Below are 14,743 nucleotides of genomic sequence, written 5' to 3'. Positions count from 1 at the left end.
GGGAATACTACTGAACTACAGTGACAGTAAAGAGAATTGAATTACATGATCTGGAGCCTAAAAGAAAATTTATATTCATTGTATGGAATTAGCTATGAACAGCTGAACTTGCTGAATAATTAGCACTGAATAATGACACTGTATTGTCTGTAGAGCTGTTTTATGGCTGAAATTGAAGCTTTACCGCATTTTTCGGACTATGAGTCACACCTGAGTATAACCGAGAACCAACAGAAAACATTACCGTCTACAGGAGGCAATGAGCAGTATAGAGCGCCCTCTTGCGGCTGGAGATGGTAATGTTTTATCTCGGTTAATTTCTCTTGGTTCATGTCAAATTAATTTTGATAAATAAGTCGCACCTGAATATAAGTCGCAGAACCAGCCAAACTATGAAAAAAAAGTGTGACTTATAGTCCGGAAAATACCGTAATTACAACCAAAGTTATTTTAGAAATCAGTACAGACGGCATCAGTGAATCAGCGAGTGTTGTCCTGTGGTCAGAGGACTCCTGGAGCGAGCGTCTCTGTCTGTGCCCGCTGTCCCCGAGCGTCCAGCTGCGCCGCAGCAGGAGTGGTGCTGCCCATGAACTGCAGGGGTCCAGGGCCAGGATTGGGCCCCGTGCCCTCCATCACACCCATGCTGGGTGAACCCACGCTGATGGGAACCATATAGATCACCTGAAAAAATGAGAGGTGATGTAATAACACACATCTCATCATGGGACAACCCATAAACAAGGAATAGATCACACAAACATGAAAATTACATGATTAAAGCTGCAGTCAGTAACTTTTGACGCTCTAGCGGTTAATAATAAGAACTGCTTGCGTCTTGCGGAAGAACATCGTAGCCGGAACTACTTCTCTCTGTTTATGTCTATGAAGAATCACAAAGGTACTGGGTTACTCCGCCGCGGTATCCCCGAAGCAATCTAAAATAGTCCGAATATAAACACTTATTATAGGTGCACCCTAGTGATTCAGGACAAGCTAAAAACACGGTTTGGAAAATGGATTCATGGTGTACTCGCTTATTATATAAATTATATAAATATGAACACAAACAAAGTTACGGACCGCAGCTCTGATTGGTTGTTTTTTACCGGGAGCTATGGAGTTTCTGCAAATGGCAATAGGATACTGGGAGGAGCCAGAGGAGCTTGATTTTTACACAGATTATCTGTCTCATATTCTACTGTCAGGACATAATAACAGGTTTAATAAATATGTAAAAAATATATTTTTACAAAAGTTACCTACTGCAGCTTTAACGTGATGCACCCAAAATGATAAAAACTCAATGATAGCTTTATGTCATGGCAAAAAACAAAACAAAAGACTGCACTGTCCAGTCACAGTTCACTTTCAATGAGAGGGAAAAAACAGCAGTTCAATGAATCTTTGTTTGTGTGTGTGTGTGTGTGTGTGTGTGTGTGTGTGTGTTTACCTGAGCAGCGGCTTCTTCCTCTGAACTGCCCGAGTCTGACTGAAATACAAATTAATCAGTGTCTTAATTATCAATTCTGTAATTGTCAATGTCAATTTATAAACAGATTTTTATCCAATGTGAAACTGTGCGAACACACTTAAGACAACAGTCTGCTGAAAAAATGAATAGACCTTTAAAAAAATTAAAATAAATAAATAAATGAATAAATAATAATAATAAATAATAAACACCCAAAGTGATCCTCCACAAAGGCATGTGAAGGAATAAACTGTGAGGTTTGACTTTAGAGTTACAGAATGAGAAATGTTTAATGAATGAAGACAATGGAACAACGGAGTATGGTCGCTGACTGACCTGCAGAGGGACATTTGAGGGGACAAAATGTGACATCTGAAACTAAAAGAAATCAAGAAAGCCGTCAGGACAGAGCAGGCTGAGGAAGTGTGTGTGAACTGAGAGCTGATCTGTACCTGCCCCTGCAAAGGCAAAGATTCAGACGGGAGATGGGTGGGACTAGGGGCGGAGTCAGGGGCAGGGTCTGGCTGGAGAAACCCACTGTTTGCATGTAATGGCTTGGACTCACTATGAGCGCTGATCTGTGCAGAGAAAGGGTTAAAATGACAGCTACACTAACAAACACTTTTCATTTCTATAATATGTAGGACACACTCACCTTGCTGCTGTTTGCCTGTGGAGTTTGGCTGCGCTGTGTGTTCTGCTCTGTCCCGGTCGCTGGTATCAGAACGGTGTGAGATCCATACGGCCCCATCACAGATAACGGATACAGCAGCAGATTGAAACCCTCTCCAACCGGGAACTGAACACAAATACACACATACAACAGTACATGCATTTCTGTAGCAGTTCAGTTCAACACTCTTGAAGAAATGTGACCCTGGAACGCAAAAATTTAACTTTTTTTATTTTATATATATCATCCAAAACCTTCCCATTAAATAATCTTTCTATTGATGTTTCTCTTTTAGGAGGACAATATTTGTCTGCGATACAACTATTTAAAAATCTGGAATCTGAGGAAGTAAAAAAAAAATAAAAAAAATAAATAAATAAATATTGAGAAAAATCATCTTTAAAGTTGTTCAAATGAAGTTCTGCCTTGCTTAGTTGGGGTCACTTCATCTACAGCGATATCATTGACTTGATTGCAAATAAATACACAGACACTATTTAACTGAACAGAGATGACATCACTGAATTCAATGATGAACTGCCTTAACTATCATTTTGCATTATTGACACACTGTTAGCAATGCATATTACTAATAAAAAATTACGTTTTTATATATCTATGGTAGGAAATTTAGAAAAAAATCCTCATGGAACATGATCTTTACTTAATATTGTATATTGCAAAATGTATGATTTTGACCCATACAGTGTATTGTTGTCTATTGCTACAGATATACCTGTGCTACCGATGACTGCTTCTGTGCTGCAGGGACACAGATGATAAGCTCTACAATCCCTTCTGCCCCCCAGCCCAATCTCTTAAACACACACACACCTGTTCTGCTGGCTGAAGGAAGAATCCCCATACACACATCGCCAGGAAAAGCCTCGGCGCTTGCTCAGATCCGTGGAAGAACAACATGACTTGGTCTGATCTCTCAGAATATCAGAGTACTGTAGATGTGAGCGTATGCGTATTCTTAGCTGTATATAAAGAGCAGACGCACACATGCACACGTCTGTCTGACGAGGAGAGAGACATTCTGTCACTGCTCACACATTAGACACAGACAGTTTAGGGGATTTTGCATCAATTACATCTTAATGACAGAGTGAATTTTCCTAAGCACATACTGACAGGTCACGTAAATGGAATGTGAAGCTGAACTCATACAATGCTTAAATATCAAGCCAAGTCAAGTTAAGCCTTTAACAATACCGATTGTGTCAAAGCAGATTTATAGTAGCAAATTGGAAAATAGGGTGTAATTATGCAAAAGGACAACAATAAACACGTAGTTTTCAGTTAAAGGCATCATCATCGATCTCAGTTCAGTTTAAATAGTCACACAAGTACCTTTCCTGAAATTAACCACACAGTTGAGTGTTTTTGTGATTTGAGTGATGAATGTTTACTGTCACATATAAGAGCTGAAACCAAACACAGAGAGAGCTGACGTGGATAATCTTCAAAATAACAGCTTGTTTCTGCCTGCTGTGTGTGTAATGTGTCTGAATAGACCAGTAAGCACACTCTCACACACACACACACACACACTGAGAGAGAGAGAAAGGTGTTCTCACCGAGTCTGTGGCGGCCTCCTGAGGTCCATCGAGGGAGAGATACAGAATAAAGACAAAAAGACATTAAAAATGCCACAATGTCCAGACATAAATACATCATGATCAGTGTTGGGGTTTAACTAGTTACATGTAACAATTAAATAATTTAATTACAAAATAAATGTAACTAATTAGTAGCAGTTAGTGAGAAAATGTGCAGTTAAATTCTATTTACGTTTGAAAATGTAAAAGACCACAAAGAGAGTTACATGAATATTTTCACACAAACAGAGAAATGTAATTGATTTATTTCATTAATTGCATCGACTGCTCTAAAATATGAGACAGCAATGTTTTAGGAGTAAGGGTTTGCCATTGAGTGATGTAATTCTGTTTGATTTGCGCAGGAATCTGATTGATTCTGATGTGATTCAGAGCATCAGTAGATGTTACTGAAGCATAAGGACTGAAGCTCTGGATCAGCTGCTTTCTTTGCTCATCTCTTGGTGTTGCAGGGCTCTATAATGATATAATTGGGTGTCACTGAGTTTCAGATTTTTCCAGAACTTAATTGCTCTTTTTTTATATCAATCACTCAACTTTTATTCAAGACACATAGGTCTATAGAGACAACAACATACGGTATATACATACATATAAAACAATACAAAAACATAAGGATGATGCAGACGAGGCATCATTAAAACATATACAGGCTTTGGGTCCAATGTTTCCAAAAGCAAGATGTATACCTTGTATCACTCTTAGAAAGATCAGCTATGGACGCAATAATCATATTCTTAGATCCTGTTAGTCTGCACATGAATCTATACATAAGATTTCTTAAAGCAGCATTAAAAGTGGGCACATTATTAGACACAAACATTTCACTGGCACTACACCACCTAGGAATTTTAAGCACAATTTTCAGTGCATCATTATAAGCCACTTCAAGTTTTTTCATTTTCGACAGACTAAAATTACACCACAGGTGGGCAGTATACAACGGAGTGCAGTAGGTTTTGAAGAGTGAGATTTTAACATCAGGTGTACACATGTGGAATTTAAGTGCCAGCATATTTGCCTGCCCATAGTTTTCCACACTGACGCTGCACATCATCATCATCACTGAGGTCATCTCTTATCACATGTCCCAAATATTTAATTTTCTTTACAACCTCAGGTTGACCTGCCAAAGAGAAAGAAGGACACTCTTCATTGTGTTAAATTTTATATCAAACATTTGACCATATTGAGAGCATATTCTAAGAAGTTGCTGCAGGCCAGCACTGGAGGGAGACAGTGCCACCAAATCATCAGCATAAAGCATATGATTAGTGAGACTATCCCCCAGCAGGCAGCCAGTTCTACATCCCTTTAGCTCCCTAGATAAATTATCCATCTACAGATTGAATAGCAGCGGAGACAGAGTTCCGCCCTGCCGCACTCCACTGGAGACATAGAAGGGTGCTGACAAACTCATCTCCCACCTCACTTGCATAGTTTGGTGAGAGTACCAGAACTGCAGTATCCTGATTAGGTAAGAGGGGACACCACGGTCATGTAGTTTACCAAACAGTTTACCATGATTGATACGATCAAAAGCCTTTGATGCATCCAGGAAACACATAAAAACTGTGCTATTGCGTGATCTATACCTATGGACAATTTCTTTAAGTGCATAAATACACCGATCAGTTCCATGCTTGTTCTTAAAGCCAAACTGATTATCTGTTTATTCTATGTATTCTGCAAGCCTATCCATAATGTTCCCCTCTAGTACCTTGGATAGTACACTTGCAATTGAAATAGGTCTATAGTTATCTATACTCATTAATTTACCAGTCTTATTTTTAACTACAGGCACTAACAAGACAGATAACATGGATCCATTTATGAATAAATGCGTTATTTGTTGTGTGTCGGTGCACATGTAATATATTTTTACAGAGATCTGCATGCAGGGTCTCAATTGGATGTTTTTCCCATTCTTGAAATCTTGATTTGGATCTGTCAGTGGACCCCAGTGCCACTTCCAGTTCCTGCCAGCGTGCTGCACAGTGGTTTGTGTTTGTACAGTAGCTCCGCTTTTCTGTAGAATCTCTATTTTACTACCACTCTCTGTGTTAGGAAGATATTCCCACCATCTATTCAATAAATGCAGGGAAATAGTTAGGCTGACAGAGAAGATTTCAGAGACACGCTTCCAAACTTTAATTGAGGACAGTAAGAATGTTAGGGCTCTAGATACGGCTTTGGATGCGTCTAGCTCAGGGATTCCTGTACATTGTCCGGTTCCAGCAGAGCCCCTGCAGCAGGGCAACTGGGTGACGGTGAGGCAGCGTAGTCGTGGGTCAAAACACCGCTCTTCTGTTCCGATCAAAACATTAAACAGGTTCTCCCCACTCAGTGATGCACCCACTGAGAAACCTGATGAAAGTGCTCTAGTTATTGGTGATTCTATTGTACGGAACGTGAATATAGAGACACCAGCCACCATAGTCATATATCATAGTCACCATAGGAGATATCATCAGGAAACATGGTGTTAGCTTTCACTGTTATGCTGATGATACTCAGCTCTATATTTCTTCGTGGCCCGGTGAAACACACCAATTTGAAAAACTAATGGAATACATAGTCGATATAAAGAACTAGATGACGAGTAATTTCTTACTGATAAATTCGGAAAATTCGGAGGTGTTGATTATAGGACCTAAAAACTCTGCTTGTAATAACCTAGAACACTGTCTAAGACTTGATGGTTGCTCTGTCAATTCTTCGTCATCAGTTAGGAACCTAGGTGTGCTACTTGATCGCAATCTTTCCTTAGAAAGCCACGTTTCTAGCATTTGTAAAACTTAATTTTTCCATCTCAAAAATATATCTAAAATCACAGCCTATGCTCTCAATGTCAAATGCAGAAATGTTAATCCATGCATTTATGACTTCAAGGTTAGACTATTGTAATGCTTTATTGGGTGGTTGTTCTGCACGCTTAGTAAACAAACTACAGCTAGTCCAAAATGCAGCAGCAAGAGTTCTTACTAGAACCAGGAAGTATGACCATATTAGCCCGGTCCTGTCCACACTGCACTGGCTCCCTATCAAACATCGTATAGATTTTAAAATATCGCTTATTACTTATAAAGCCCTGAATGGTTTAGCACCTCAGTATTTGAATAAGCTCTTATTGCTGCGTTCTCAAAACTCAGACAATTTGATAATACCTAGAATATTAAACTGAACTGAGATTATGACATCACCGAATTCAATGATGAACTGCCTTTAACTATCATTTTTCATTATTGACACACGGTTTTCCTAATGAATGTTGTTCAGTTGCTTTGACGCAATCCTTTTTGTTTAAAGCGCTATATAAATAAAGGTGACTTGACTTGAACAGGCTTTGTTGGTGGTCCCTCGCGTTAGACTGAAGCGTAGAGCGGAGCTGTATTTGTGAGGCAGGGCCACGACTCTGGAATACCCTGCCTATAGAGATTAGACTGGCCCCTTACTTGTCTATTTTTAAGTCCTTGCAAAAAGCTTTTTATTTTCCTTAATCTATTGACTAATGTGATATGTTAAATTTTTTAATGGGTGGTTTTAATTTTCTGTAAAGCACTTTGGTCAGCCTGGGGGCTGTTGTAAATGTGCTATACAAATAAAACTGAATCGCCCAGGCCTGGCTCTCGTCCTCCGCTGCGGGTGCACCCAGGGTCTATGGTGTCCCAGCACTGGAGGGAAGGACATCTTGGAAGATCATGTCCTGGCATGCATCTCCTCTAACATCATGTCAAATTCTGTCAAATGCCTGCATCACTGTATTGTACGGCAACTGCTCTTCTTTGGACTGCAAAGCTCTTCAGCGAGTGGTGAGAACAGCAGAGCTCATCATTGGACATAAACTCCCAGCCTTACAGGACATCTATCAGACTCGCTGCTTGAGAAAGGCTCGCAGCATCATCAAGGACCGCACTCATCCTGCACATCACCTGTTTGCCACACTACCATCTGGCAGACGTTTCCGAACCATCCGATCACGGACAACCAGACTGAAGAACAGCTTCTATCTTCAAGCCATAAGACTACTTAACAATCAGCTGTCCTCCATCTAAAAAACAGGAATACATGCTGCTCTTATGTTTACTCTTATTGTACTTGCCCTGTCATTTTTTTATATTCCTTCATGTAGTTCTGTGAGACTCTACAATGACATTTTAGACACCGCTCTACCCCAATAATCTTATATTAGTACCTCAGGACTACTTATAAGTCTTAACACTGTCTACCTTTATTGTATCTGTTACTGCCACTTATTTGTATATAATGCTCTGTCTGTGTCTGTTCTGCCTATGGTCACTGAAGTCACTCAAAAATCTCAAATGCTCTAGACGTACGTCTATATCTGTTTAGGTCCTGTTATTGTCACTGTATGTCTGAGACTCATCACAAGCATTTCAATGCCCAGTTTTCCCCAATGTTCACTGTGCAAATGATAAATAAATGCCTCTTGACTCTTGAATTGAGTATTAGCAATGTATGCAAGGTTAGCGGCAACCAATGCTAATGGGCTAGAAACTAAAATTCATATTCATACAAGATTGTTTCTTTATCTAAACAGGAAATTATATTGGGAAAAACAACAGCAACAGCATTCTCCTTTTGATTCTGCGTGGATTTATATCGAAGAGCAGCACTGATTTTTGTGTCTGAATGATTAACACGCATCTTCACTTTGTCCTGCAGAGCCCAGATTTTGTGAACACTGAAATATTGCATGTAGCATAGAGAGCAGACACTGTAAAAATAAGAAAACCTGACTATTGCTTAGTCACTAAATGCCTCATTCAGCCAAAATTGGTCAAGACAATAACAGATTTCATGTTCAGTAATTTTACATTTAGTAACACAAGTTAATTGTTTTGATAGACATATACTGCCTTCTAGGACACTGTTTGTACAAGAACAATCATCAACCTTTTTCCTAGCACCCCATGATGCTTTACACTAGTTATAGGTATAACTTCCACTGTAAACAATCGGCAAAAGATTCGCAATAAGCATTTTCAAAAACTGGGTACAATGAGGTGAAATTATTTACTCACTTTTCAACCACTGATCATGAAAAGGAAATGTAAAAGTCTAAAAGCATTAATTCTATTAACACACCATGGATAACTCCTAAAGATCATCCTTCTATTCTCAGCAATATTACTGAGGTGTTCAATATTATTATAGTCTGCTAATATATGTCTATACCTCATAACAATTAATTTCCTAAACTCACTAGTTCAATCTTATGTTCCCTCCAGAAGTTTGCGCTCTGCAAGTGAACGACTCCTTGTGGTGCCATCCCAAAGAAGTTCACAATCACTCTCACTGACCTTTTCCTGGACTGTGCCCAGCTGCTGGAATGACCTCCAGATCTCGATTCGTACAGCTGAGTCTTTGCATTCCAGGTAATTCCTGGATTATATTGTTAATTAAATGGGGAGAACAGAGCACAAATGCACAGCACATGTTGTCCTTTTTCCCTCGCTTAAAACAGAATACAAGGAATACATGAAAATAATCAGGAGGAAAATAATTTTCCTATTCTACAGATATCATTGTTATAATATATGAAACGTAACATTATTCTCCAGACCTCTGAAAATAGAAAAGTAATGAAAATTCACAGCCAATTCAGTCTAAAAAGAATTTTCGATTTTTTATTTTTTCCTTTATTTTTCCAGCAAGGTCCTGTTCTTCCTGGGAGTCCTGGCTAAGAGGACCGTACAAAGTGTCACATACATTTAAGATATAAAACACAGAATTACAAAAACAAAGCAAAACAATAATCATAAATCAGCAGCCTAATTAAAACGACCACAAAGGTTAATTCATGACATAAATGTCAAAAAAAATTGTATATCGAATTAATCAGGCCACAGTTCAGTCACACAAACACAGCCACTGTTCAACCAACCGTGAGTGAGTCAGGACAAACCAATCCTTCTCATGGATCTGACTGAAGGTTACGAGCAGTCTTGAAGAACAATCACAGATTCTCTAACTGTGTACTGTACTTACAGTGACTCATGTTTGTGTGAATATCACCACATAGTGCTTCATCTACTGCACTGCAAAAAAGATTGCCTTCCTTAATATTTGTCTTTTTTCTGAAAAGATTGTCCAAATTTTGTTTGTTTTTTTTTTTTTTTTAGTTTTAAGAAAATCTTAAATATATCTTGTAAATATATATACTAGAAAACATGCAAAAATACTAAGGACGAAAATAATTTTTCCAGTGCAGATACTTAAAAACAACAAGGAAATTGGGTGAGGTTGCAGATTTCCGTAGTTTATTAAAAGCTGAAAACACATTCAAACAAAAACACCAGAACCAAACACAGTGCACAGTGTGGTGAGAATCACTGCAGAAATTAATGCAAAGCAGTGTTAATTTTGGAAAGCATTTTTGATTTAGTCTTAGTCTTGAGGCGGAAATGCTAGTCACATTTTAGTCATTTGAGTCTATCATAGTTTTAGTCGACGAAAACTCATTGCATTTTTGTCAACTTTTAGTCACTACTTTTGGTCAACAGTTTTAGCAAAACTGTAGTTACCAAAGTTTTTGTTAGCTATTTTAAATGTAGTTTTCAAATTAAAATAATCATTAATTGTGTGTGTGTATTTAAGGAAGCACAATAAGACAAATACAATAGAGAAACAAATTAAACTAATTTTTCCAGATACTGTACACTCACTGTAAAAAAAAAAAAAAAAAAGACTAACCCTAACGGTAAAAAACAGAAAATGCTACAGTACAAACCTGCACTGTTAAAAATTACCAGCATTTCACAATAATTAACAGTATTATTTTACAGTAACTTGTTGTAATTAAGTGTCCCTGTAATATCTCAATGAATACCTGTAAAAACTACAGTATCCTTGGATTTTACAGCATTTAACTTTAACTTTTTTAATTTTACAGTAAAATCTTGCAATCTTATCTACTGTTATATCACAACAAGGTCTGTAATATCACAGCAACACAGTGAAAAAACGTAAGTATTTCACAGCAGTAAACAGTATTATTACAGTGAAATATTGTATTGAAATATGTCCTGGGAAGTCACATGACATAACCGATCTGTTTTGAATTGAAAGCGCTGTCGTCGTGTCCCTCTTCTATTCCGGGCTGAATGGAGAAGGTGAGCAGCATGCATGTTTCCAGCACTTACACCCATGTTATTTTAAAATAATTATAATATATACTTTCAAATAAACGTTTATTGCATGACACAGTTCACATTTTGTTAGCAAGTGCTCGGAAATTGTTGAAAGTTCTCTCACAGCATTAGCTAATAGTAGTAACTTAATGTTAGTAATGACGAGAGTTTCGCTATAATTTTTCATGTCACTATTTTATACTAGTTTATAAAACCAATGATGGGACAAACATTACTATACGTGCACATTTCTGTAATTAGTCAAGGTTATCATAGATTAGCAGGGTTAGCCGTTAGCAGTTTAACTTTAATAACTAATATTATTATTTTTACAACATGACTGAGCTAACTGGAGTAAGTTATTCTCACGTTGTGTTCGACAACAGGAGGGTTTTAACACTAGGGTTCCCGCTTGTCCTGATATGAATGAATAATAATTGTAAAAGTTGTAAATGCAATTTACATAAATGATCAGAATCTGCATTGAAACTGAAATTCTTATTGTTGGTTGCCTTTGTGTAATTTCTCCTTTTTCTTTCCATTTCTTGGTTCTTTCCTTTAAGTAATCCTTACATTAGCTGTACGCTTCTGTCATAAGTGCCACAATGGTGACATGTTTTCTAATTATCCCACCCACATTTTCAGGAGCCATGAAAAATATTTTGGCGACATTGGCAAGCACGGTGATACTGCTGGAGACGGATGTCACTCTCTTCTGCAACAAGTAAAAACGAGAGTGGAGTACAAAAATAGGAATAAAGCTCTTGCTCAACGCCGCAGAGAAAGAAGACCGTGCACGGGAATGGCAGGAGCGGCCAGAGGCAAGAGGTCCTGTTGACCAATACGGGTATGTGGCAATATGTATGTGGCAATATACATGTAAAGTCTGTCAATATTTGTTCGAAAGCATTGTATATGACCATGAATAACCCTGAAACAGGACAAAACATACTTTTCTCTTGACTAGTTTATTGACCCTTTGACATGGATCCTTTTCACAGAAATCATGTTGCGATGTTAATCGTGTAGTGTAAACAGGTGTAATTACCTGCGATTATGGCCTTGTTCCATTTAGGATTTATCTGAGCCAGGGCACTGATATTGTGCATAGTGGCTCTCTGGCATGCATGGTTGTGGTACACTAAATACATTGACCTTAAAGGGATATTCCACCATTTAGGGAAATAAGCAAATTTTCCACCTCCCCTTGAGTAAAACAATAGATTTTTACCTTTCTCCCGCTGATCCAGTCATTCCCTGAGTTTGGCGATACCATGTATAGCTCCAGCCTAGCATAGATCATTGGATCGGATTAGACCATTAGCATCTCGCCCTCATAGTGACTAAGTTTCAAGAATTTTTCCTATTTAAAAGTTGTCTCTTCTCAAGTTAGGACGTGCAATAAAAGTAACGGAAAATGAAATGTACTAAGCTAATTTGGCATGGAACTATACTCTCATTCTGGTGTAATAATCAAGGAACATTGCTTACTTACCATGGGCGCAGTGATATCACGCAGCAAGAGATAACTTTTGCAGATTTGCCAGAGGGGGAGACCGAGGCAGCATTGGAGAATATAAAGAGCGATCTGCTGAACATCTACTCAGGCATGCCATCTACTGTCTTTTTTGGGTAAATTTGTTTAGAATTTAGTAATTTGTCAAGATTTGAACACTGTGTGTGTTGGGAGGCTACAAGACCAAATTGTGACTTGGGTACTAACAATACATTTGTATGTCTGTGTACACAGAGGAAGGAATGAGTGGGGCAGAGAGAGCAGAACCAATGATGGAAAAGACATGCGTCATCCTGCGGAAATACCTTAAAGTGCCTGCTGCAGCGATGTCTGAGATCAAACAGGAATCCGTGATGTTCTGGCCTGCTATGATCCAGACTCTGAAAAGGCTGCCTGCATCCTGCTGCTCCTAATGTTGTAATGTAAGAGCCGAAAGAGAGTTTGATGCTTCAAGTTGCTGTAAGATTTTTTTATTCAAATATTTAAAATGCAAAATGAGTGATTACATTATTAACATTTACCTTGCATGATTTACTACCTCTGACCTCTGACCAATGAACAATATTTATCCTTTATCCTAAATCCATTCTATTGTGTGTTAACTATATTACAGCCATGTGCCACTGCTGTGGACGTCAATACTGCAGAACTCCCCGGAACCCCCTGCTTGATCATTCAAGGTAATGTTACTTTGATCTAGTTTCGACATTTCTTCATTCTCCCTATTTTTACATGGAGTAGCTGCTTCGTCTTCAGCAGCTGTTACATATTCAACCTTGAGTATCCTACCGCTGGATCTTAGACGCTGGAGTTCATTCAAAGGTATTTTATAAAGATCACATTTAATCTTGTAATTCACATTATAGTACAGGCTCCCAACTTGATGATTGTCTTGAGGTCGAAAATGCTGACAAGGCAGACACACTCTTGCAGTTTAAATCTAGATTAAAGACCCATCTCTTTAACCTGGCATACACATAACATACTAATATGCTTTTAATATCCAAATCTGTTAAAGGATTTTTAGGCTGCATTAATTAGGTAAACCGGAACCGGAAACACTTCACATAACACCCGATGTACTTGCTACATCATTAGAAGAATGGCATCTACGCTAATATTTGTCTGTTTCTCTCTTGTTCCGAGGTCACCGTAGCCACGAGATCCAGTCTGTGTCCAGATCAGAGGGTCACTGCAGTCACCCGGATCCAGTACGTATCCAGACCAGATGGTGGATCAGCACCTAGAAAGGACCTCTACATCCCTGAAAGACAGCGGAGACCAGGACAACTAGAGCCCAGATACAGATCCCCTGTAAAGACCTTGTCTCAGAGGAGCACCAGGACAAGACCACAGGAAACAGATGATTCTTCTGCACAATCTGACTTTGCTGCAGTCTGGAATTGAACTACTGGTTTCGTCTGGTCAGAGGAGAACTGACCCCAACTGAGCCTGGTTTCTCACAAGGTTTTTTCTCCATTCTGTCACCGATGGAGTTTCGGTTCCTTGCCGCTGTCGCCTCTGGCTTGCTTAGTTGGGGTCACTTCATCTACAGTGATATCACTGACTTGATTGCAAATAAATGCACAGACACTATTTAACTGAACAGAGATGACATCACTGAATTCAATGATGAACTGCCTTTAACTATCATTCTGCATTATTGAGACACTGTTTTCCAAATGAATGTTGTTCAGTGCTTTGGCGCAATGTATTTTGTTTAAAGCACTATATAAATAAAGGTGATTGATTGATTGATGAAGCTTAACCACATTAAATTAAAATGTGTCATTTAAACGACATGACATCCCTCATTATGACCGAGTGGAAAAAAAGAATATGTATGCTGTAGCAATGCCTTAACGTAATAGCCCATATATACCGGAGAAGCATTACAGACTTCTGCGCTATGAAGTGAACACTCTTTCGACGAGTCATTCTGAAACACTAGGAGAGCGCACGTTTCTTTCGCCTGTTTGGATACTTCAAAAGACGTTTGCACCTCCAGGTTTGATCTGTTTATGTGTTCAGAATGTGGTTTTGTCTGACTCAGAACGCAGGTCTTGGACGCCCCTTTCTATTATGATAAACACACATCAAAACCGTGTGTTTTTGGTGACTCCAAAGCGCATGCTAAGAACGCGCATTTTTATGGTAAATCACGCGTCACTGACGCACGGTTTTGACGTGTCAATGTGCAAACAGACGCCCGAGCAGCCGTTTGTTACTACTTTGGCTTGCCATACTGCTGACAGCGCACACACACACACACACACACACACACGCGTGCGCACACGCACACAC

At 38.8% G+C, this 14,743-nt stretch overlaps 1 protein-coding gene across 2 annotated transcripts; it reads right to left on the bottom strand.

Annotated features, from left to right (window-relative positions):
• Nucleotides 1-362: 362 nt before the first annotated feature.
• On the bottom strand, nt 363-3,163 carry LOC113041691 (uncharacterized). Of its 2 annotated transcripts, XM_026200359.1 has the most exons (6): nt 2,979-3,163; nt 2,127-2,270; nt 1,924-2,049; nt 1,808-1,849; nt 1,451-1,489; nt 363-681 (listed from the first exon to the last, which is right to left on the bottom strand). In XM_026200359.1, the coding sequence occupies exons 1-6, from the start codon at nt 3,063-3,065 to the stop codon at nt 502-504; spliced, it is 618 nt and encodes a 205-aa protein (XP_026056144.1). In that variant the 5' UTR covers nt 3,066-3,163; the 3' UTR covers nt 363-501. The 2 variants fall into 2 exon arrangements, with proteins under 2 accessions (XP_026056144.1, XP_026056145.1); XM_026200360.1 differs by lacking the exons at nt 363-681; nt 1,451-1,489 and adding an exon at nt 1,522-1,623 and having other exon boundaries at nt 1,808-2,049.
• Between the last annotated feature and the right edge of the window lie 11,580 nt (nt 3,164-14,743).

Source organism: Carassius auratus, chromosome 23, assembly GCF_003368295.1.
Source record: "Carassius auratus strain Wakin chromosome 23, ASM336829v1, whole genome shotgun sequence".
NCBI lineage: Eukaryota > Metazoa > Chordata > Actinopteri > Cypriniformes > Cyprinidae > Carassius > Carassius auratus.
Note: the sequence above shows the minus strand (reverse complement) of the source record. Positions and strands in the feature narration are given on the sequence as shown.